Below are 26,072 nucleotides of genomic sequence, written 5' to 3' on the forward strand. Positions count from 1 at the left end.
CAGCTCAGGTCACAATCTCGCAGTCCGTGAGTTCGAGCCCCGCGTCGGGCTCTGTGCTGACAGCTCAGAGCCTGGAGCCTGTTTCACATTCTGTGTCTCCCTCTCTCTGACCCTCCCCCATTCATGCTCTGTCTCTCTCTGTCTCAAAAATAAATAAACGTTAAAAAAAAACAAAAAACTAAAACTCATATAGTTAAGTATGTATTTCATGAACAAATACAGGGATAGGGTAGTTAGAATTATTTATATTATTTAGAATTATTTATAAATTCCTCTTAGTTTTTGTCTTTTAAAGAAATCTGTTTAGGGAAAAAGTCCAGCTGTCCATGAGCCAAATGACTATTCTAAATACAATTACATCCTTTACTGTCATTTACAGTTTTTAATGTTTGTTTATTTTTGAGAGAGATCACAAGCAGGGGAGGGGCAGAGAGAGAAGGAGACAGAATCCCAAGCAGGCTCTGCACTGTCAGCACAGAGCCCCATGTGGGGCTTGCTCATGAACCGTGATATCATGACCTGAGCTAAAACCAAGAGTTAGACACTCAACTGACTGAGCCACCACAGCACCCCTATCATTTACACTTTTAAGAAGACTCTCATTACTCAAGTTGGTGCTTTTTTATTCTAACTTCTCCATCCATTGCCTTCCTTTTAGAACAAAATGTGCATGTCTTCAGTTGACAGCAAGGAATGCCAAGACTTGCCCCTTATCGAGTAATAAAATAACCACTGGATATAAATATAAAAGACTACAGAGACAAATACCTACTGGGTAAGATACCTTGAGGATTTGTTGCAGGGTGTTTGTATTTTTGAAGGTGGGTACTTTACTATTGTGGTCTATAGTCTTATAGATATCATTAAATATTAATTTTTATAGCAGAAATCTATATATTAAGGAATAAAAAATTTATATATTGTTCTTGGAAATGGAAGTCAGAGAACACTCATGTACCACACAGAATATACTTACATGTTTGCTTTGAGGTGGCTGTTCCCCTCTAGGGTTAGCCTGCTTTGGGCAGCCATTTCTTCATTAAGTATAGCTTACAAAGCTCATTTAAAAATTGGGAGTTTTCAAACTTTCAAGAATGATGTTATTAAAAAATACATAGAAACAGAAAATCTTTCTTCCTAGATATTCCCTTCCCAGACATTTCTAGACAGTTTTTTAAAAGCTAACATTTATTATGTGCCAGACATTGCCTTAAGCACCTTGTAAATACCCATTAAATGATGAAACAGCCCTATAAGACAGGTACTATCATATATCCCCACTTTTAAAAATGGAAAATTGAAGCACAGAGGTTAAATAACTCATCCAAGCCACACAGTTAGTATAGTAGATGGCTGGAGCTATGATGAGAATCCAGGCAGTCTAGCTTTAGGAGCCTTCACACTTAGTCTGCCTCCCTTGGTAATTATTGGTGAGGTAGCGGTATAAACTGCTTTTGCTTTTAATTTGGATATCTGATTGATTTTCTCTTGCATATTTTATTGACAGCATTTATGAATGCAGCCTGTTGTGCAAGTGTAATCGACAAATGTGTCAAAACCGAGTTGTGCAGCATGGACCTCAAGTGAGGCTACAGGTGTTCAAAACTGAAAAGAAGGGATGGGGAGTACGCTGCCTAGATGACATTGACAGAGGGACATTTGTTTGCATTTATTCAGGTAAAGCAAAGGTTAATTATTCAAATTATAGTAAGGTCCACATTTCTGAAACTCTTTTACTAGCCAGGGCCATTGAGATCTTATAGCAAGGACAGGAGCAACAATATATAGGAGGAGCATAAGAGAGGGGGACAAGTAACTGGGAGATTGAGCACTGAAGGGGTGACATGTTCTAGGAAACACTGGATGTTCCAGAAAAGAAAGGCTCAGAGATAAAACTTGGGTTATTGTGTGAGGCTTTTTTTTTTTTTTTGGTCTCCATGATAGCTACAGATGCTTTGTGGTAAGGTTAGAAGTCTTTTTGAATAAGAAAACTAGGGGTGCCTGAGTTGCTCAGTCGGTTAAACATCTGACTGTTGGTTTGGGCTCAGGTCATGGTCCCGTAGTTTTGTGAGTTCGAGCCCCAGGTCAGTCCCTGAGCTGACAGCATGGAGCCTGCTTAGGATTCTCTTCTGTCTCCCTCTCTCTCTGCCCCTCCCCCACTCACACTGTCTCTGTCTCTCAAAATAAATAAATAAACTTTAAAAAAAAAGAAAGAAAACTACATGACTCGGGTGGGGGTGCCTGGGTGGCTCAGTCAGTTGAGCGTCCACCTCTTGATACTGGCTCAGGTTGTGATCTTGTCGTTGTGAGAATAAGCCTGCATTGGGCTCTGAGCTGACACTACAGAGCTTACTTGGGATTCTCTTTTTCCCTCTCTCTGCCCCTCTTCCGTTCTCTCTCAAAATAAATAAACATTAAAAAAAAAAAAAAAGAAAACTGTGTAACTGATTTGCTAAGGTAAAGATTATCAATCAAAGACTGTCTTGCTCAATGACTTGGGCTGTTAGAATGTAACAAGTTAAGTCTGTAATAAATACTTGCACAGGATGATTCAGGCAGTGACTTTAAGCAGCTCATTCCGTTTCAGGGACTCGAGAGAGTTGCCCACACTCTGAGCAAAACTTCCCAACTGGTGTGTCATAGTTGTTCAGTTAATGATTTTTTTTTTTGATGTTTATTTATTCTTGAGAGAGAGAGAGAGAGCGCGCGCACACAAACGGGAGGGGCAGAGAGAGAGGGAGACACAGAATCTGAAGCAGGCCCCAGGCTCCAAGCTGTCAGCACAGAGCCTGACGCAGGACTCGAGCTCATGAACCGCAAGATTATGACCTGAGCCGAAGTCAGACACTTAACCAACTGAGCCACCCGGGCACGCCTGTGCAGTTACTGATTCTTTCTGGTCACGGCCGCCAGGCCAGAAACACCAGTCTCCGGTAGTGTCAGCCATTTACCCCAGAGTATCAGGCAAAAATCCTCACTTCCTATGTGTACCATGAAATGAGAAAGGTTGAGGGAACATAACTCTGGAGCCAGTCTAAAGGAAATGTCCTAGACTGAGTCTTGACAGTAAGGCAGCAGGGACCAGAGCAGCCCTTCTCATCTGAAATTCCAGGTTCACTTCAGTGAGGGCAAGAATTATTATAATTCATAACAGTCACACTTGGATCCCTGTCACATACCACTTACAGACACACATCCTACACAATTTACCTACACATTTGTCTCTCATATTTCTCAAAATAACTCTGATGAAAGTTAGCTGCCTTATAAGGTGCCACATGGTGTCCAGGAAGTATCATTGGCTTTATCTGCATTACTAGAAAATGTACCTAAGGTATCTCTCTGATCCGGCTGCTAATTTTGACTTGGTAAGTATAATTTTGAGTCCCTTACAAGAAAATGCATAAACTTGAAGATTTTAATATTATACTAGAACTTCATATGAGAATAATAGGTGCATATCACCTCAGATTTAAATAGGTCACTTTATAAAAAGAATAGACGTTTTAGCTGATACAGCATTTTTAACTAGACACAAAAGCTATACTCTTTTTCTTTAAATGTTGGTTTTTGAGAGAGACAGAAGGAGAGAGAATGAGTGGGGAGGGGCAGAGAAAAAAGGGGGACAGAGGATGCAAAGAGGGCTCTGTGGTGACAGCAGAGAGCCCCATGTGGGCCTGAAACCCACTAATCATGAGCTCATGACTTGAGCTGACATTGGATGCTTAACCCAACTGAGCCACCCAGGTGCCCCATAAAAGCTGTAATCTTAAGACTAGAGTTCACCTCTCTAATTTTCTAGAATGCTTTCTGATCTGTATTTTTGTTTTATATTATTGTAGCTAAATCTATTCTCTTTCATGTTATACCAGAACAGACAATGCTTTTTTTAGATGGCCAATGTTTTTTCATATCCTGGAAGATAAGAAATCTCTCACTGGTCTTTTGTTTATTATTTCTTACAAGAGTTTTCTAGGATTAGTTAATGTGTTTATTTTCATTCTAGAAATAAAGGATATTTCACAGGGTTCTTTAGTAATGGAGCAGAATAGAGATGCTCTTTTGTTGCTTAGCAATTATCTTTTGTCTCATTAAACCCTTTTTTCTTTTAGGAAGATTACTAAGCAGATCTAACACTGGGAAACCTGATCCTACTGATGAAAATGGAAAGGAAGAGAATATTATGAAAAATATGTTTTCAAAAAAGAGGAAAATAGAAGTTGCAGATTGTGAGGTAGAAGTTATCCCATTAGACCTGGAAACACATGGAAGTGCTGAGACTGAGGAGTGTCCACCTACATTCCGTAATAATTTAAAAGAACCTGTTACGTAAGTAAAATCTTAGAAACCTAATCAGGATTGATCTGTATTATTGATCAAGCGTGGTTCTCTTTGTGTCTTACTTTACCCCTACTCCTGTGTATCTCCTGTATATCAACTTGCTTCACAGTTACAAGTTTAACACAGAGAAATCTAGAACACTTAGATTTTAAAATCTAGCCAACATACTTTTTTCCTCAGTGTTCCATTTCTGGAGTTTTACCTTTAAAAAATTTATGACTTTAATCGGAGTCTTTATGGATGTCATAACTTTTGCAGTCCTTTGTATTTTCTATCAACTTATGTGCAAAGCTTTTCATGGATTCTTTTTTTTAATGTACTTCAAATATGATTGACTTTAAAATATGTTTCTTTCTTTAGTGGGGGCTATCCGTAGATGTTATTAGATTAATTTCTAATAGATATTTATGTAACAGTGATATCTGTATTTCAAAGTCCAATAAAGAGAATTTTTAGTGATATATAGAATAACTTTTTTTTCTTTTCAGAGAAATGAAATGTAACAATATTTCAAGAATTCAGTATCATTCAGTCATTAGAAGTCCTAAAGCCAAGACAGCCATTATTCAACACAATGGGAAAAAGATGGTAAAAACTGCAAAATGTAGATGGGGCCCTTCTGAGAACGTTAACTATTATCTCATCTTTCTGTCTTTTACTTAGTTCCAATTGTTTGTGTTATTCAATGTGTAGGATTTCTTTTATTATTTTGGAATGGGCGTACTCTTGAAATGTTAAGACCGTGCTTTATTAGTGTCCTCCATGGTGGATTGGCATGTTCCCAACTTAGATACATAAGGAGAGGATTGGTCATGATCTGACAGTGTATTCCACTGAGACTGAGAGCTATCCAGTTCTGAGAATTTGTAGGAAAAGTTAAAGTGTTCCAGAGTTGATAGTGATACATAATAAGAAAAAAGATACAGTAGGCTTAGGAGATAAGGTTGTAAGATGTAAGAGAAAGAAGAGGCACAGCCTAATAAAAGAATCTTCCAGAAAGCACCATTTTACATGATAGCCTCTAACGGTACACTTTTCAGTCTGTACTGAGAAGAATAACTAGTCAGAGACTATAACCTGAAAGCAAAGAAAGATACCGGAAAAAGAACAGGAAGACATAATGGTAGTTCATAGTAGGGCTTGTTGATGAAAAGTAAAAACTCCGCCCTAGGTGGTGTGCAGATATTTATCTTCTGCCCTAGTAATGTACAGTAAATACCTCCTCAGGATCACAAAATTATGAAAAAGTTGGGCCATCAGACCACATGGACCTGGGTTTGACCTCCAGCTCTGTTTCTTACTACCTGGGTGATCTCTCCAAGTCTGCGTTCCTTTATTTGTAAAATGATCTCAGAGTTAAGAGGATTAAATGAGATAAACATCAGATACTTTGCGTAGCACAATGCCTGACACTCAAGTGCTCAATAAATGTTGACTCTTTAAGTAACTTGAATAATTAATAATGGTCAACATTTATTGAACAGTTAGTTCAGTGCCAAGCATGGTGTTAAGTATATGCCCTTTTTAAAAGCTACCCTTACCATATGAAGTGATTGCAGTGTCTACAACTCATAAAGATAGGCAACTCCCTTAACCTTCTCTTTGAAGTAAAAACTAGCCAAAGTGTGTTTTTGTCTTTGCACATCTTACGGTTGAAGCCAAATCTGGTATCAGAATTGAGGGATACAGATGGATGTATTAGAATTTTATTTTAAATTTTAATGCCTAAAGAATGTCTTGACAGTCTTGATAAAGTCTTTATAGCTGTGGTTTACTAAAGTGCCTAGAAGCAGAACACGGCCAAAAGGGTGCCATCACTCCAGAGATTCCTTATGATATCAGCTTTGAGGCTTTCAAAACTAATCTGGTAGCTACAGCCTATGAAGATTGACACTTGATGAAAGTGGGCTAACTGCTAAATTAAATTCTTTTTCCTGAGCTAGAAAGTAAAGACCTCTTCCCTGTTCTCTTTTAAGGGATTTACTTCCTCAGAGTCTGTCACCTCAGAAGATAATGATGGATTTAAACCGACCCAAGTACAGCTGAACTCCAAAGCCAAGGAGATGAAAAGTAGGCTTTGTTTCACTCTGTGATTGCCTGCGTCTTCTGCTGTTTTGTCTGTCCTGCTCAATACCTGTGGCTCATTTTCTCAGACTTAAACAAGCTGCATTCATTATATAAGTTACTTCTTGTCTATATCAGAGGTTGGCAAACTACAATTTGTGGACCAAATCTGGCCCACCATCTGTTTATGTATGGCCCATGAGCTATGATAATTTTTACATTTTTAAATAACTGGAAAAAAATGAGAAGAGGAATAGTACTTTGTGACACTCAAAAATTATATGGAATTATAATTTTGGAGTCCATAAAGACTTCTGTTGGAGCATAGCCACACTCATTAATTTATATATTGTCTCTGATGATTTATGTCAGCATTGCTGAATAGTCAGGACAGAGACCACATGGTCCACAAAGCCTAAAATACTTGCTCTCTGTCCCCTTGCAGAAGAAGTTTGCCAACCTCTAGTCTGTATGCCAACAGTGATCTGAGGCATGGCAGGAAGGAGTGGGGTAGAGACAACTCTGAGTTACGTAGTCCACAGTGTTATCTTTGGTTTTGGAAGCATTGTCCAAAGCTGCCATTTCCTAACTCTTTAACAATAAAGATACATCATTCTACAGTACTCCACCCAACACTGCTGCAGAGATGCTCAGCACAGAGCAAAAATACTGCTATTCTGAGTGCTTGTCTTTGAATGTTACCATTCTTGCTGGATTTCATGTTACAACTTGACAGACCTGGATTTTGGTACTTTTGCATTTCACTATCTCCCTCACAGAGGGATACTGCTGAAAGATGACCCTTTTTAAATAACCAGCCATTGCCTCTTCTCTCTTTGAGCTTCCTTGCATCTGTATCCCCAACTCCTAACCTGGTCTTAAAGGATGGAGATTGGGAGTAGGGAGCAAGGCAGCTGCTTGACAGAAAAGGTCTATCACAAAGGATATTTGTGTATTATAATTATTCTATAATTGTAGGGGAGGAAAATCTCTTCTACCCATTTTAGGTTAGCTGTGTGAGGCCTTGTAAATTAGATTGACAAGAGAAAAGCAAAAAGAAATTCATTGCCATGTATCACTATTACCGTGTGTATCATACATATAACACCTGGGAGTACTTAGAGATGAGTAACAAAGAAGTAGCTTAGAACTGTGGCTTATCTAGCATCTTAGCCAAAGAACAGTAAATTTTTAGGGGCACCTGGGTGGTTCAGTCAAGCGTCCGACTCATGATTTCTGCTGAGGTCATGATCTATCTCATGGTTGTGAGACCGAGCCCCACATTGGGCTCCACGCTGGGCATGGAACCTGCTGAAGATTCTCTCTCTCTGCCCCTCCCCTGGTTGTGTTGTCTGTCTGTCTGTCTGTCTGTCTCTCTCTCTCTCTCTCTCTCTCTCAAAAAACAACAGCAATAAATTTTTAGAAGGGTGACAGGACAAATGAAAAGGACCTTGAGTCTCTAGTGGCAGCAAGTTGTGGGAAGGTAAATATGTGAGAAACCAATAGTGGATAAAGGCTAGTTAGTAAAGTTTGTTACGTAGATTCCACTGGTTTGGTTTCCAGGCTCATGAAAGTGTAAAGTTGTCTCTTGTCACTAACTTTTGTCCTTCCTAGTAGGAGGAGGGACACCTTTGTAAATTTATGTACTGCTTTTAAACAGATAAGGGGAGGGAAATGAGCTTTTCCTGCATATGCTGCTTAATCGCTGTTAGTCTAAAATAATCTTATGTCAAAGAAGCATATTTTGGGATGGCATATTCTGGTTTCCTTCACCATTTCATGCCTGTGAGCCATAATGAATACTACTGCTTTGGTTCTTTTGTTATTTTCATTGATTGCTATAGTGTTAATATATAGCAGGCACTATAAAAATCATTTATGTACTATTATGGTTCACATGGAACCTATGATTAAAATACGAGAACATGTAGGAACAGCAGCCAGTAACAGTAATGATTAAATCAAAACCATTAAAAGAAACAATTTGTTTGTGCCACTGAGTTAGGTGACACAGTAACTTTTAAAGAATAAATGATTTTACTTATTCTGTTTGACAAGGATTCATACTTTTGAATATTCTAAAAAAAATTTCCATTATTGGATAAAAAATGATTAAGGCAGCGTATCTTACTCTAAGGTATTATTGCTTAAAAATTTGTAACTATTGAGTGGTCATGTAGCAGAACCACCCAACACTAATGTGTACACAACCCCCAGCAATACAGTTATTGCTCTTGGGACTTGTAGAGGGTAATGCCAGCAGGTCTTCTCAGGCTTTTCATTGTTGTCCTACAGGCCTAGAGTACTCCCTAAACACCCACTGTTACAGGTGTTTAGAATATATGGAAACAGAGATTCCAGAGTTGAAGAGAGGTAAGTCAGTTTATGAGTAGTAGAGATTAAATACAGTAATAGTAACAGGAGGCAAGCAGTACATTCATAAAAAGGTAGTATAAAGAAGGCAGACTTGGAGCTAGACATTTCTCAAATATTTGAGACAGTTCTTGGTTTCTTACCCCACTTCTCATTGTTATTGCCAGCCAGGTGAATCTCTTACCCTCTCAGACGCTCAACGTTTCATTTGTAAAGTTGGAGTACTATCTATCTTCATACATTGTAAGAATTAGAGATAATTAAAGCAGCCAGCATTTAATTAGTATGTTAATCTCAGGACTGTTGCTTAACCAAGTATATTTGCTGACACTTCCTTCTAAAATGTTTCTTAGAGGATTCAAGCTCTTACCAAGTTAAAGACACTGAAAACAGTCTGCTGATTGAATCAGATGTGATAGATATAACCAAATGTAGAGAAGAAATACCATCAGGGGGAAGATGTAACCAAGCAACCCCACTGGATAATCAGAATATTATAAAGGAATTCAAGTCTCAAATACAAAAGCCCCAAGGGGAAAGATCTCCAGCATTTCAAAACCAGCAGGTCTTTTGTGATAAAGAGTTCCCAAGCGAAACCAAGAACACTTCACCTGATTCTCTAAAGAAGTTCAATAAAGGGAATGTGTTTTTATTGGATGCCACAAAAGAAGGAAATGTGGGCCGCTTCCTTAATGTGAGTATATGGGCTGATCACATTTCTAAACAACTTCTTTTTCTATGCTTTTTTGAATGGTTTAAAATTTATGTGCAGTCATATGTAATTGACCTGCCATCAAAAGAGAATAAGATTCTGAAGTCAGAAAATCTTTTTTCTTTTTCAAGTTTTTATTTAAATTCCAATTAACATATGGTGCAATATTAGTCTCAAGTGTAGAATTTAGTGATTCATCACTGACCTACAACACCCAGTACTCATCACAAGTGCCCTCCTTAGTACTCAGCACCTCTCTGACCTGCAGGCCCAACCCAGCCTCCCCCACCCTCCCATCCGCTCCCCCCTTCCCCTGCCCAACCTAAAGTCAGCAAATCTTTAAAAACAAACAGCTTTTGGGGCGCCTGGGTGGCTCAGTCTGTTTAGCGTCCTACTTTAGCTCAGGTCATGATTTCACTACTCATGAGTTCAAACCCTGCATCAGGCTCTGTGCTGACAGCTCAGAGCCTGGAGCCTGTTTTGATACTGTGTCTTCCTCTCTTTCTGCCCCTCCCCCACTCATGCTCTGTTTCTCTCTCTCGCAATAATAAATAAACATTAAAAAAATAGCCTTTTCCTTGCTAGGTGATCTGTTTATTTGGCTTCTTTTTCACCTAGTTAGGAGGATACTTGGTTAACAAGGAACAGAATCCTTTCTTCTCTTCCTCTGTCCCCAACTGCTGTTCTTTATTCCACTTTGACTACTTCTCTACTGTTGCCAAACATGTCAGATGCCATTAAACATAACTAAGGGGCCATTAAAGAAGGATCCCCAACAAAGAACTGTCATGGCTTTATTTCCTGTCAGCTGTGTTGAAAGTGGCTGCACCAGAACCATATGGTTGGTTTTACCTCTCCCAATTAGCACACAACCTGAGTTTTGGAAAAACTCTCTTGTTGTGGAAAAATAGAATTAATCTGTCTTCCTCTCCTCTCCTCTCCTCTCCTCTCCTCTCCTCTCCTCTCCTCTCCTCTTTTTCTTCCCTCTTTCCTTCCTTCCTTTTTTTTTTTAATATAGAAAATACATTTGTGGGGCACCTGGGTGGCTCAGTCAGTTGAGCATCTGACTCTTGATTTCATCTCATGGTCATGAGATTGAGCCCAATGTTGGGCTCAGTGCAGAGTACAAAGCCTGCTTGGGATGCTCTCTCTCTCCTTCTCTCTCTGCCCTTACCCTGCTTGTGCATGTTTGCTCTCTGTCTCTCTAAGTAAATAAATAAATAAACTTAAAAAAAAAAAAAAGAAAATACATTCGTGACTTTAAAATGGAAATAAAATTAAAGCAAATATATCAATAAATAAAAAGCCATACAGAATACATACATACAGCCAAACAGAATTCTGTTTCAGGGTAACTCTGAGCCTGTATGTATGCACGATGAGTAAAGCTTACTGGCACAACTGAAAAAATGTGGACAGGAAGTTATCATTGGAATTGAATGGTGGCAGACATATTCAAGGAAAATTGCTGGGGTTTGGTCTTTTTGTGAATCTGGGAATAGATGAATGTATGGAGATGGGAGCTAGTGGACAATAGAACAATATTGGAATGGTGGTAATCAGAGAAAATAATATCATGTTAGAAGCGTTGAACAAGGATAACTAATGGTTGTATTCAGCAGAGATGTCAGTTGCTTACATATGTTCCCTTTCTAGAAGGTCTGTTTGATGATCATGTAAAACTCAGGTCACATACATTCTTCGTATTAACCTTTTTTGTCCTGTTAAAAAAAAAATACCCTAAAAAATAACTATGCCTCCATTCATTTAACCTTGTCCCTACTCTACCCTCTATATGTAAAATCATTTTTATTACTTTCTTACGTATTCTTACAGTGTTTTTTTATGGAAATACAAATAAATATAAATATTCTTATTTTCCCTCTTTCTTACATAACAGCATATTCACTGTCCTATGCCTTGTTTTTTTTAATTAACAATATACTCTGGAGACCTTTCCATATCAGTACACTGAGCTTCTCTTTCTTTTTGTTTGTTTTTGTTTATAGCTGCATAGGATTCCATTGTATGGATATACCAAAGTTTATTTTGTAACCAATCCTCTTTAGATAAGACATTTGGGTTTCTAAACTTTTAGAAACAGTGCTCAGTGAATAATCTTACACATAGATACATGTACAGATGTACCTGTAGAATACACTCCCAGATAGGGGATTGCTGAATCAAAGGATAAATACATTTATAATATTGACAAAATTGACAAATTATCTTCTATAGAAGTTTGTACCATTTTGCATTTCTACCAGCAGGATAAGAATGTCAGAACAGAGCTTTTCCGATTGGGTTCCTAATATTAACAAAATTACAGTCTCTGATATTTTGCATATTAGCAAAAACAAAGAAAGGAAAATAAGTGAGATGTGCTAGAAACAGAATGATATTCTAATGCTTCAAAAACGAGGTATCAAACTCTTTATCTAACCTCTGTGTTTATTTATTTATTTTAACAGCATAGTTGTTGCCCAAATCTTTTGGTACAGAATGTTTTTGTAGAAACACGTGACAGGAATTTTCCATTGGTGGCATTCTTCACCAACAGGTTTGAAACTTCTTTTATGTGATTTAATTTTGAAATTGTAAAAAATAACAATAGGAAAATATAAAAGAAAATATGTGCTTACAGCCCCTAATATCTGGTACCCTAGAATATTCATTTATCCCAAACTGTTGCTAGTCAATAAAATTTTAAACAGCTAAAATTTCAGTTCTTATTTCCTTTGAGAATTAATGCCTGAAAGGGCTGACAATGGCAGGTCTTGTCCAGCTCAATTCAGGGAATAAGTGATATAGAATATCTTTAACTAGTTCTTTAAGTCAGAACTACCCCCCAACTATCACACCACAGGCCTTGTACCACAGACCTCCTCATGTCACTAGGTTCCACTGTTTGTAAAACACTTCCTTTCTTGGGATATTGACAAGTTTCTTCTTACTTAGGATTTTAGTAGATTTGAAATAAAACTCGAATGATTAGGATGCCTTGGTGGCTCAGTCAGTTAAGTGTCTGACTTCGGCTCAGGTCATGATCTCACAGCTTATGAGTTTGACCCTCTCATCAGGTTTTGCCCTCACAGTGTAGAGCCTGCTTGGGATTCTCTCTCTCCCTCTCTCTCTGCCCCTCCCTGATTCGCACGCACTCTCACACACTCTCTCAATAAATACACTTTAAAAAAATCTTAAAAAAAAACTCAGATGATTATTCTTAATAAAAGAGCATTCCTAACTGGTGGATGGTGGTTGAAGATTTTTAATAATGTTACTAAGAAATTGATATAATAAATTTGGTTCATTTGGTAGTTACTCAGAGTAATTTGTTTACTTTTTTCATTTCTACTTTCTAGGTATGTGAAAGCAAGAACAGAACTAACATGGGATTATGGGTATGAAGCTGGGACTGTGCCTGAGAAAGAAATCCTCTGCCAGTGTGGGGTTAATAAATGTAGAAAGAAAATATTATAAATTTGTAGCTAATGCCTATTGAAGAAATTAGCATATCACGCTGCAATTAGAGCCATGCAAGAAACTTTCAGTCATCAGTGGAATTAACTTAGGTTGTGATCCATCAAGAGAATTCCTCTCAGTTTACCCTTGTCAAGGAATTCATTTGTGTGGCTTAAAATGCTAGAAACAAAATAAGGACATTTTCATACACATAGGCTATCTCTTTATTCTTTCTGCTGTTCAACTTTACATGAGTGGGATGGAAGTGTATATTTTATATGAAATACCATTATACAGTTTGTAACTTATTTGTAAATTATATATTAAGAGAAACAAATGTCACAATAGAATTCAGTTGATCGTATTTACTTTTGTGATTATTGAGTTTATGCCCCCAAAAGGCCAAATTTCACATTGTTACTTACAAAATTTGTTTAATTCTTGGCAAATAATTTATCATTATAAGCCATAAGGTGGGCAACAGAGCCTGAGGAATATGTAAGAACTAACTTATACATATCACTTCCAATATTTTAACACTAGTTGGAGAAGCTCTGTCTGGCTCCTTGCAACTCTGCCCCGTCAAACCATTTGAGTGCTAAGATGGAGAAGGTTTTGGCAAACTTTGAGAGGAAACTTCTTTTCCATAGGTTCTCTTTACTTCTCCAGTACAAACACAGACAAGAAACAAAGGGAATAGAAACCTGGAGGAATTGGAATATTTTTGTTCTAAGTAGAGGAGAGCCATAAGAAAAACAAAACTTAGAAACTAGCAAAACTTAGAAAACTAGTGTCTTACTTAAGCCAGAAGGGATTGTGCTGGGCAAGAATTTCACTTTAAAAAAAACCAACAGCAACAACAAAACAAGGCAGTTCTACTCAATTGTAAAGTCTGGAACAGCTGCTTGAATTCTCCTGTGTATGATGTGCAAATTGTTTTTGTTGAGAAAAAGGGAGTTACTCTGCTATGGGTTACCCAGCCCTTATCATGGAGCAGAAAGAGGACTGGGAATCTCCAAGAGTCAAAACTAATTTTACCCATAACAAAGATGTACATTTGACTGTCAGGAACTTCTCCCTTGGAACCAGAACAGGAATACCAGCTCAAAAAGCAGTAATTCTGGCTTTTGAGAGGTTTTATGTCTTTTTTTTCTTTTCTTTTGTACTTGATTCTGGGTTTAGTTTGGTTACTGTTCAAATAAAAACCTATTTGAAGTTTGGGGCACCTAGTGGATCAGTCCATTAAGCATCTGACTTCAGCTCAGGTCATGATCTCATGCTTAGTAAGTTTGCATTGGACTCTGTGCTATGAGCCTGTCTCTGTCTCTCTGCCCCTTCCCAGTTTGCAGTGCTCTCGTGCTCTCTCTCTCTCTCTCTCTCTCTCAAAAATATTTAAAAAAAAAAAAAAAAAAAACCTGTTCGGGGCACCTGGGTGGCTCAGTCAGTTGAGCGTACGACTTCAGCTCAGGTCATGATCTCACAGCTTGAGTTCGAGCCCCACCTAGGGCTCTGTGCTGACAACTCAGAGCCTGGAGCCTGCTTCGGATTCTGTGTCTCCTTCTGTCTCTGCACCTCCCCCACTCGCTTGCTCTCTCTCTCTCTCTCTCAAAAGTAAATAAACATTAAAAAAATTTAAAAAAAAACCTGTTCAAAGTTTGGACCCAATTTAATTTCTTAAAAATATTAAACTAGATGAAAATTTAACTTGAAATTGTTTTATGGAGTGAGAAACCTAGGAACTAGGAAGAGGAGCAAAAGTTACAAGCCAACAAACAGCCTCCAGACAGATGAGGAAAGTTAAGTCCATTTATTCACAGTAAAGATGTTTTAGGTAGTACACTGAAAGTAAAGATACTTAATCAGTATGGGAAATACTTTTGTGCAGAAGTCCTAACATCTTGATCTGCTTCACAGCTCTCATCTTCCATCAGTGTCCTAGAGATTCTCTTTGTCTATGTCAGATCTATTTCCAGTTAAATTCCATTATTTCCCTTTTCCTTGGTTTATTCCCACATATCGGTGAAGGACATATTCTTCCTAGTTGCTTTTGAAAAGGAAAATCGAGAGGTAAATATTTTGAGACTGTGCATGTTTGATTATGTTATTTTTACCTGTATGCTTGATTGCTATTTTATCAGGGTATAGAATTCTTGAGTAGCCTCCATACACAATATGAAGGCATCTGCTAGCTTCCAGTGCTGCTGCTATGAAGTCTTAAAATGGTCTCCTTTCTGGCTTCCAGGGTGACTACTGAAGTCAGATGTCATTCTGTTCCTTATTTTTTATATATATGACCAGTTTTAATCTCTCTTGAAATTGATAGAATTATCTTTGTCTCAGTGTTCCTTTCTGGTGAAGTCCATTTTCATCTTTCATCCTGGGTGCTTGATGGGATCTTTCAATCTGAAAACTTTGTCCTTCAGTTCAGGGAAATCATCTTGAACCATTTCTTTAATGATTCCTAATCTGTTCTTTATTTCTAGAATTCTTGTTATTCAGATGTTAGACCTCCAGGATTGACTCTCTTCTAATTTTCTTTTCTCTCTCTTTTTAAGAGTTTCATTTTTTTTAAATTTATTTATTTAAGTAATCTCTACCCCCAGTGTGTGACTCAAACTTGCGACCAAAAGTCACATGCTCTTCCAACTGAGCCAGACAGGCTCCCCAAAATATATTTTCAGCTGTCTTCTTGCTGTAACTTTCTGAGAGATTTCCTCAGTCTGAATCTTCCAATATAGATGTATTGTGCTTTATTTTTCTGGTCTTTTTTTTTTTTTTTTTTTTTATGTTTCATTTATTTTTGAGACAGAGAGGAAGCACATGAGTAGGGAGGGGTAGAGAGGGAGAGGGAGACATAGAATCTGAAACAGGCTGCAGGCTCCAAGCTTTTAGTACAGAGGCAGACACAGGGCTCGAACTCACAAACCGTGAGATCATGACCTGAGCCAAAGTCGGATGCTTAACAGACTGAGCCACCCAGGCTCCCCTTCTGGTCTCATATTTTTAATTTCTAGAGCTCTCTTTTCTGAATTTTTCTTTAATAGCATCCTATTTTTGGTTCATGGTTGCAGTATCAGATCTTCTTGAAAGTGTCATGTATATAGGTTTAAGTGTGTGCACACACATTCATATCTATATTCTTCCTGCATATTTTGTGACCTCAAAGGTTTATTTGTTTTCACTGTATATTTCCTTTGGTCTTTGTCTTTCATGTTATAGACTTTCCTCAGTTGGTGATCTTGGCAGTCTACTCATACTTAAGAGTGGAACACTAAAAAGGCTGAGATTATAAACTGGGGGAAAGGGCTCTTCAAGTGCCACACCATGAGGTAGCTGAGCTACCAAGTCTCTAATGGTCTGTTATGGACTGTTTTTGGCCTGCCAAGGAATACTTGTCTCTCCTCCTGATTTAAGGGCAAAAACTTGGCCGCCAGAGTCTGCTCTTATCTCCCCTTTGAGCCCCATTCTTCTGTAACCCATTTCTGTATTTGTCAAGACTGTCCCAAGTTATCTTTTTAAATATTGTTTTTCTGCTGTCCCCAATTTTGCCTTTCTTCTCTTTAAAACCTCAAAATGCAAGACCTGCAGAAGTTTTCCTTTAATTCCTCAGCAAACCACCGACTATGACATGCTTCTTTTCCAGAATTTTTTTTATCTGTAATTTATATGCATTTGTGTTCTCTACATGTATATTTGTCACATGCACTGAAAACCTCGTCTTGTATGGTGCTGTGTACCCCATGGGTGCTAAATAAAGACTTGCGACTTGCAACTGGAATTAGTCTGTTAATTCCGCCTACGTTTATGACATAACTATTTAGGCCAGACTTGGTGTTACACAATTTTTAAAGAAACAGAAGAGCAGTCACTTCAGCTGATCTCAGGTTTTGGTCATCTTTCCTCCCAATCTGAAGAGGAAAAGTCAGGGCAGGGTGGGGAACGCCTGCAAGTCTAAAAACAAAACAAAGCAAGTTCAGATTCAGACCAGATCTGGATAAGATGCGAGCTCCTATTTGAATGAGAACTACGTCTGCAAACTCTACGCGTCTCTTGCTCAGAACTTCCCCCTATGCAGGGGAAATGGATCATCACAGCTTTTACGAAAACGAAACTCTGCAACTGCCTGTGAACTTCCGGAAGTGCAGGCAAGGAGCACAGCCGTTGGACAGCCACGGAGGGTGCAGCCATGGAGCAAGCGTTGTCTTCCTTGGCCAAGGACGCGCCGGACCAGCTCCCCCACCCCACTGGTGAGTAATGTGCGCGCGCGAACACGCGGGGATGGAGTTGTGGATAGGAGGGGGGTGATGCAGTGCCCCACAATCACAGGGCGGGGCCCAGGGTCTGCTCACTGTTGCGGCCGCTTGGGGGCCCCCGGATCCACATCCTAGCCCCTCAGGCAGCGCTGGCAAACTTGCCGAACTTGCTGGGCTTGTCTACGTTCACCTCCAACAGACCTTCGGGCAGTTCCGCAGGGACTCTGAGCCCAGACCTCAGCCCCGGAGCTTCACTTAGGAGAGTTGTGTCCCGCTTTCTTCTCCCACTTGTGATGGACAGCCCAATGCTACTGTCCTACTCTACTGGGAATGGAGGCATCAGAGGAAACCGACATAAATTCTGGTGGGCTTACTCTCCACGCGAAGCTCCACCCACCTGTAAAACAATGTTGTCAGAGAAGTGGAGAAGTAGGCAGGAGTGGACCCCTTCCTGAAGAGAAGTGGCTAGCTGGGTCTCAGGAAGCGGTTGGGAAGGTTCTTGCAGAGAATGTGACTCTTTGGAACCATCTCCTCCTTTTCATTCAGTAGTTCAGATCCTCAGCAACCCTCTCTGTGAATAAGGCAATAGTCTGAGTCTGTGCCTTCCTTTCACTTAAACAGATGTAGAGGTCCTACCACCTGCCAGGCTCAGGGCTAGATTTGGGGAATACAGAGATGAGTTAAACTGACCCCAGCTTAGAGAATCGAATAGGCAACTTGAAGATGACCTGGTAAGTAAGCACCACAGAGGCCCAAATGAGGGGCTCCTAACTCAACTTGGTGTTCAGGGAAAGCTTTGTGGAGGTGAGGATGCCCTTAGTTTTAAATGGCAAGAGGCAACCAGAGGTACAAAGTTTGAAAGGGTGTTCCATACAAAGGTGATGACAGGAAGAGGCACCAGCCTCAAAACTTCACATGGCAACCCTAAACCAAGTGGTTGAATATTTTCATTCAGCTAGTGTTACCTATGGAATGTTACTAGAGATGAGATTCCATCCTGACATTTTCCCCAAACTCCAGACTTGTATAACCAACTTCATCAATGCTTAGAATGATTTCAAACTGAATATCCCAAAGAGAATTTTTGTTTCCCTGCGTATATCCATGTATTCCAAACCTGTTCAACCACCAGCATTCCATTCATCCAGTTTCTCAGGCCAAAACTGTTAGCACTGCCCTCAATGCCTCTCTTTCTCCCTCACCTCCCATGTAATGCATCAGACCAGTCAGTTCTGTTTTCAGAATAGATCTTGAGCCTGACCGCTTCGCACCTTCGCTACCATCCAAGCCCAATCCACCATCATCTCCTGCCTGGACTACTGATCTGGCCCCTACTCCAACTTCTCATACAGACAAGACTGCACAACAGCCAAAATGATCTTTAAGAAAAAAAAGCGAATGTGATTCTCCTACACAGAGCCCTTCAACAGTCTCATTACCTTCCAAACAATCTCTTACCGTGGCCTACAGTGTAACCCATGTCCTGATCTGATCCCATACCTGCTCATCTTGATGACTTTGCTACCCCTTACTGCCTTGTGGGTCCTCCAAGCCCCCAGATCTGCCCCTGCCTCAGGGTCTTTCTGTTTGCATCACATTTCTCACTTCCCCACCATATTCAAATCTCAAGTGTGTCCCTCCATAGCTTTGCCTGCCCATGCTATTTAAGAGAACACCCCACCTCCCTCATGACTCTCTACTTCCTTTCCCTGCTCTGTTTTTTTCATAACACTTATCACTAGCAGGAAAAAAAATACTTGTCTGTCTCTACTACTAGAATAAAGTTCCATGAGAGTTGAAACTCTCATCTCATTGTCTGTTTTATTTGTAGTGCCTAATAGGTTCTTATTAAGAATTTATTGAAGGAATGAGTGGGCTTGTATGTACCACTGAGCTTGGCTTCTATTCTGTTGCTGATGGGGAATGTCTTTCTAAGGAGGGAAACCAGCCCAGTTTGAACTAAAGTCTTCTGTTCTGAATTCTGTATATCTGAGAGTTGGGCAGATAGGTCCTCTGGGACTGTCAGCTGTACATAGGGAAATGGAGTCACATAATACAAATGTGCCTGCTGAGGGTCATCCCTGTGTATGATTGTGAGATAGATATCTTAAACAAGTCCACTGAACATCCTACACCTTGGCTGTCCGCCACCCCTTTCCCACAACATGCCCATTCTTATTCCAGTTTATACTTTTTTTTTTTTTTTTTTTTTTTTGAGAAAGAGAGAGGGCACAAGCAAGCAAGGGGCAGAGAGTGAGGGAGAAAGAGAATCCCATGAGAGGCAGAGGGAGAGAGAGAGAGAATCCCACACCAGCTCTCCACTGTCAGTGTGGGGCCTGAAGCAGGGCTCAAGCTAACCTGATGTGGGCTCGAACTCACAAACCATGAGATCGTGACCTAAGCCAAAGTTGGATCCTTAACTGACTGAGCCCCCCAGGCATCCCCCTGTTTATACACTCTAAAGCTGTCCCCAGTAATGCTTTCTGACTCTCCCAAATACATTTATGTTTCCAAGTCCATTACCAAGCCTCTAGGTAATGTCCACTCCTCTTCTGTTTTGGTCTTTATCCATTACAGGTGTGCTGTCATGGGACTCAGTGGTAAAGTTGACTTCTCCCACATATCTTATGTATAATGGAAGAACTTAAAAAGCTGCAATAATAGATAAGTTGATCAAAGAAGAAAAGAGGAATAAGTTTCCAAGCCAGCACCATACATCGGTTGCCAGTCCAGAACATAAATCATAACAAAAGGGCATTGTAAATGGAATTGTAAGATTAGGGACTCTCATTCCATCATCCACTCATTTAGTGGCGAAACGTGTTTCTTGGCTATCCAGTCTGGCTACCCCAGATTCTGTCCTCTGGCTGGATTTCCCTTGTCCAATGGGCTTTAAGACCATATCTGGGAAAAGGAACATTTGGAAGACACCCCTGACATCCCTGCAGAGGCTGTGACATTAGTAATCCCTTTCCAGATGGAGATGGGCCTAGAGACAGAGATTCATTCTGTTGGTTTGAGTTAGTCAGAGTTCATATGTTCCTGGCTTGTCATTTTTCTGCAGCTTCATTCTGTAGAACCTTTCTTGACTACCAGTTTAATTTTGGGGGAATTGTTGTCAGATCAGTCTCTGTGAGTCCTTAGGCCTGCTAGACACAATAGAAGGACCATGGGGAGCCCTGCCGATCCTCATTGTTCTTAGTGTCAGCTGCTGATGGAGACCAATGGACTTTTCCCTAAAATGCCCAGCTCCCATAATACTCCTATCCCTCACTGTCTGAACCTATACAGTTCCTGAATTCAGAAGGTGAGGACTATCAGTTATCCAAATGTATTTATTTGGTCCATGAGTTTTGGATAATGCATAGCAAGCATTCAGATAGTGAGAGATGCCTGTCTATATAAGAGCCTCTAGTGTGATTTCCCCTCAACTCCAGAGTTACATGCTTCCTCCAGTCTGGAAGAATGAACAAGTTAGAAAAGCCAAGATCTTGTAAGAAACTATGAGGAGGACGTGTTTTACCAAGAAAAGGCCATTAGGGGGAGCCTGCGTGTCCCACTTTGGGGGTTGTAGTGACAAAACTCTAGGTCAGAAGGCAATGGTGTAGCTACCACCACCATATTCCCAGGTGCCAAAACCCAAAAACCTGCAGACTTGGGAATGCAACTCAGATGGTCAGTCCCCAAAGGAAACACAGGGGGCCATGCTTAGTATCCAAAGCCTGACAGCTCAGCCCTGCACAGTGCACCTGTCCAAAAGTCCAGCTTTGCACAAGGAAAGGGTAATGCTGTGTGAAAATGCCTAGCTCTTATACAACAAGGAGCATTGCATGCCTATCAAATGTTATCATACTATTTTATTAGGGATTTTTATTCCAGATTTTGTCACTAATAATTTGATGCTTTTTTTTTTTTTTTTAGCCTGTGCTTTATAAATTTAATATCCAGTTTGTGTGTTCTTTTAAAAAGAATATAGTATTTAACAAAGTATATTTGGGGCCTGAGGTGAATAAAATATTGGGGTTTTTTTCCTTATTTTCCATCTAGGATGGTATATTATGTTGTCAAATATTAAAATGTATTCTAAAACATTGAAAATTATAAAGTGTGGTATTGGCAGAGAAAGTGACAGATCAATGGAACAAAATACAAGTATGTGAACAAACCCAAACATATGTAATCATTAAATGTATGAAAAGGAGATTTAAATCACTGGCTAACCACTATGAAAATAAGTTAGAGCCCCATCTCGTACTTTATAATACAATAAATTTCACATTAATATTTTAATATAAAAATAAAATTTTAGAAGAAAATAGAGCTATGGAGGTATTTTCTAAGTCATATCTCCTTTTTATCAAATAAAACGTTTAAACATTCTGTATGTCCATTTTATAAACAAAAAAGACCACACATACGACTAACAAGAATGCATAACAGGCTCATAAATCAATAAGAAAATAGTGAATAACCCAACACAAAATGTCCTGAGGACATCAGTGCCAGAGAAGAAATGCACATATTACCTTATGATATGTTAAATTCATAATTATAGATTATATTCTTCTCTCTATGCTTTGTATCTTTTCTTTTGACATAGTCATCTACTCTTTTGTCCTAGTTGTATCTTTATAGTATGGTTTTCGATGGGATAGCCAGATACCCTTGTATTTTCTTTTCAAGGTTTCCTTCGCCATCCATGCCCTTTTATTCTTCCAAATAAACTTTTTTTTCCCCAAGTTCTTTAACCTTCTTGGAATTTAAGTTGAAATGACATTAAACCTACAATTTGAGAAAGAATTGACAGGATTATAATGTCCCGTCTTCCTACTCTGGAGCACAGTATTTCTCTCCATGTATTGAGATCAAGCTTAAAACTTTTTCCCCCCATAATGTGAATTATTTTAGACCAAGAGAAACATACACATTGTCTCTCCATTTGGCAACTTTGTAATACCCTTCCCCCTGCCATGTTGTGTTTTTGTTTTTGTATTGAAATTTAGTTGATTAAAACAACGCTTTCATCATGTCATTCCCCTGCTTAAAAATCCTTCCTGGCAGTCTTCTACATCTGTTTCTCAAATTCTTTTCCAGCTTCCTCTGCACAGACTCCCTCCCCCTTCAGGATCCTGGTTTTCTGGCCCCTGGTCAAACCTCTTGACCTTTTGCCACTGGGTACATAGTCTCCAGTGTCCCTCCCACCGCCTCCCCCCTTTCTGTCTGTCTCCAGGTTGTACCAGCTCAAGGCCCATGTCCTTGACAACACCCCATCCCCCATCCCACAGGGGAGCACTGTAGTCCCCTGGATCCATAGCATGTATTGTATTTTCCACTCAGCAATCATATTCCTTTGTGGCATTTATCCTGTTACTTTATTTTCCTTATTAGCATTTCATCTCCTTATTTTGTTAGCTTCTTTCAGGCAACAGTTCTGTCTCCTGTTTCTTTGTGTCTTCTGCTATGCAGTTCTCCACAGTAGCCACTCACTACACATGGCTATGAGCACTTAAAATGTGGCTTATTTAGTTAAGACACACTCAGCACAAAGTACACCAAGCTTCAAAACTCAGTACTAAAGAATGAATTAATTATGTCAATTAAAGGTTGAAAGGATAATATTTTGCATACGTTTAGTTGAATAGAGCCTGTTATTAATTAACCCATTATTTAATGGGTAAAATTAATTTCACCCACTTCTTGATGCTTTTTTTTACAATGCTCCTAGAAATTTTTTAGCTGTAGGTCACATTTGTGGCTCACGTTATGTTTCTGTTAGCACCCATCTAGAGTGCCCAGCAAAATGACTCTCCTACCAAAGGTGCTCCCAAATTGGTGGTGGTTTGAAATGAATGAAAATGAGGTTTTCTCTCAGTCATTTGAGGTTTTTCTCTCAGTCTCAACCCCTTTTTCTTGATTGGTGGGGAGCAGAGGGACTACATATTTTTATCCTCAGTAGTTAGTACCCAAATCCAGGAAACAGAAATTAAAGAAGAAACTCATCTGAGGGGCACCTGGGTGGCTCAGTCAGTTAAGCTTCTGACTCTTGAGTTCAGCTCAGGTTGTCATCTCATGGTTCATGGGATTGAGCCCTGCATTGGCTCCACATTGACAGCGTTGAACCTGCTTGGGATTCTATCTCTCTCTCTCTGTCTGCCCCTTCCCCACTCACTTTCTGTGTTCGTTCGCTCTCTCTCTTTCTCTCTCTCTCTCAAAATAAATAAATAAACATGGGGTGGGGGGGGAAGATTGTGAGATAAATGCTACTCCAAAGCACAGTCTTCTAAGGGCACCTGGGTGGCTTAGTCAGTTGAGCATCTGACTCTAGATTTTGGCTCAGGTCATGATCTCATACTTGTGAGATAGAGCTCTGCATTGGGTGTGGAGCCTGCTTGAGATTCTCTCTCATTCTGCCTCCCGCTTGCACTCTCTCAATCTAAAATAAAAATAAATAGATAAATAACCTTTTTTAAAAAAAAGTGCTGTCCTATGATTTTGTGAAATGCAAGATCTAATTTCAGAGATTTTGTTTTGTTTTGAATAACAAAAACTACTTTTAGGAACAACTTATAGGAACCCCTTAAGTGGTTAACCTCATCTAAATTTATTTTGTTTTTAATTTGTTTAACATTTATTTATTATTGAGAGACAGAGACAGAGCATGAGCAGGGGAGGGGCAGAGGGAGAAGACACAGAATCTGAAGCAAGCTCCAGGCTCTGAGCTGTCAGCACAGAGCCTGACGCAGGGCTTGAACTCACAAACTGCAAGATCATGACCTGAGCTGTAGTTGGAGGCTTAATCGACTGAACCACCCAGGCGCCTCAACCTCATCTAAATTTAAAACTGTCATCATTAAATGGTAAAGTAAGTCCTTGTTTCAAAACTAAAAGTTGAAGATTAAAAACACAAGTGTGTTCTAATACAGAAAACCAAATCAAAAAGAGGATGAGCATTGGAAAGGGCAAAAAAAAAAAAAATGTTAAATGGAGGCTTGTGGCCAAATGAATAGCAAACAAATGGGAAGGTTACCTCTCACTGACATGCCAGTGGGGTTTTGAGAACAGATGGCTTCTTTCTCTCTCTGTTTATTCTTCCCTTTTCTTCCTAGCTTTCCTTCTCTTAGTTCCTCTCCTTTCTTCCATTCCTTTCTTTAAAAAAAAAAAAAATCAATTTTCTACCTTTATGTAGCTTTCTCTCCTAATTTATTATAATGCTAGATTTAAGTGCATTTAAATTATAGCACATTGCTCATTTACATCTTTAAATCACTCAAAATTTATTTTTGAGTATAGTCTGACACATGATCTAAATTTTTTTTTTTACAGGCAGTTGAGCAGAGCACTGTTTCTTGAATATATCATTGTGTTCTTGTTGATTTGTAATGATAATAGTAATAATTATTGAGAGCTTAGTATTGGCAAGGCAGTGTTTTGAGAGCTTTGTATTTAAATTCCTAGTTGTGTTTCTTTCCTTTTTTTTTTTTTTTTTTTTTTTAAGTTTGTTTGTTTGTTTAAGTAATCTCTGCACCCAACCTGAGTTTCAAACAACCTTGGGATCAAGAATTGCATGGTCTTCTGACTGAGCCATCCAGGCACCCTCTGGTTGTTTCTTGAACAAAGTTTTCCACGTGTTTAGACATTTTAAATGAACATTAACTATTGTCCCTCCATTCATTAAGCCGTTAAAAAAAATACAAAATAACTTGCTTTTCCACTTGGGTCCCATTTTTTTTTCTCTCTCTAGTAGTTGAGGACCTCTCATAAAAACAAGTGCCCTGCCTTCTACTTTTAAGACTGGTGGAGGAGTTATGGAGACCAAGAAATTCTACCTTTCCATTTCTCATCAAGGATGTTACTTATAGGTGTCTTTCAGGTTGCAGAAAAGATGGAAAAAAGGACATGTGCACTCTGCCCCAAAGACTCCGAGTATAGTGTCCTATACATTGCAAAAAAAGAGACTATAGCTGCTCATGAAAATTGTTTGGTAAGTTACTTGAAAACACATGAGTCCTTTTAGGGAAGGACGTACCAATATAGATAATGTACTTTGGAGACAAAGAATGATGAGTTGGCCATGGTTTGGGCTTTTAAGTAGGGATTTGGGGAGCAAATTTCCTAACTTTTTAAACTGTTTCAGATCTTACCACCTTATGATTACATTTTAGCTGTATTTATAACTGATCGAACACAATTATGATAAGCTTCTTTGAAGATATTTTAATGAGATATTTCAAATATAATAGATACCCATAGACATTTCACCCAGATTTGAAAAATCATACTGTATTTGCTTTAGCTTGGATTTTTTTTTTTTTTTTAAGAAATAAAACATAGTTAAGGACTCTCTAATTCTCTCTCTTCCCCTCCCACCATCCCTCTTGAGATATAATTGCCATCACAGATTTGGTTTTCACCATGTATATTTAAGTGCTTATAACAAGGTATGATGAGGTTTTACATGTTCTTGGACTTTGTAGAATTTCAGCCAGCTTCTGTGAACTATTGAGATTTATCCATGTGAGAAATTTCACTCTTAAGTCTTTAATTTTAAATGTTAGAGAATTCTTTTGTGACTGCCACTATTAAACTATTCTCATGTGAATGAGCATTTAGGTTTTTCCACTTTTTTTCATATAACTAACCAGCTGTCATGAACATCCTTGTATAAGTCCCCTAAATCACGGGAGAATTTCTCTGGTGTAGGGCACAGAGCAAAAACCAGAAATGGTGGACACAGAGGGTGCATTTTGCACCTCACTACATGCACCAAATTGCTTTCCAAAAGGATGACACCAAATTCATTTCTCGTCTTCCTTGCCATACATGATATTATGAAATTTTAATTTTTTCCTCTCTGATGGGTGTGAAAT

At 39.1% G+C, this 26,072-nt stretch overlaps 1 protein-coding gene and 1 pseudogene across 7 annotated transcripts in view; both read left to right on the top strand.

Moving 5' to 3' along the window:
* LOC109265964 (histone-lysine N-methyltransferase SETDB2-like) overlaps positions 1-26,072 on the top strand; it is an 89,134-nt gene that overhangs the window by 41,716 nt on the left and 21,346 nt on the right. For 4 of the 7 annotated variants that reach the window (XM_019447598.2, XM_019447603.2, XM_019447599.2 and 1 more), the window contains 9 exons: positions 659-775; positions 1,508-1,677; positions 4,113-4,329; positions 4,830-4,929; positions 6,318-6,411; positions 8,701-8,778; positions 9,132-9,472; positions 11,962-12,050; positions 12,853-16,724. In XM_019447598.2, the coding sequence (XP_019303143.2) occupies positions 659-775; positions 1,508-1,677; positions 4,113-4,329; positions 4,830-4,929; positions 6,318-6,411; positions 8,701-8,778; positions 9,132-9,472; positions 11,962-12,050; positions 12,853-12,970 (1,324 nt within the window). In that variant the 3' untranslated portion in view covers positions 12,971-16,724. Of the gene's footprint in view, positions 1-658; positions 776-1,507; positions 1,678-4,112; positions 4,330-4,829; positions 4,930-6,317; positions 6,412-8,700; positions 8,779-9,131; positions 9,473-11,961; positions 12,051-12,852; positions 16,725-16,823; positions 17,200-25,064; positions 25,187-26,072 lie in introns of those variants that run through there. The other 3 variants (XM_019447601.2, XM_019447605.2, XM_019447604.2) reach the window with 3 other exon arrangements.
* On the top strand, positions 9,479-11,950 carry LOC109265965 (small nuclear ribonucleoprotein G-like; annotated as a pseudogene).

This window comes from Panthera pardus, unplaced genomic scaffold, assembly GCF_024362965.1.
Source record: "Panthera pardus isolate Hobbes unplaced genomic scaffold, ASM2436296v1 HiC_scaffold_1, whole genome shotgun sequence".
Taxonomy (NCBI): domain Eukaryota; kingdom Metazoa; phylum Chordata; class Mammalia; order Carnivora; family Felidae; genus Panthera; species Panthera pardus.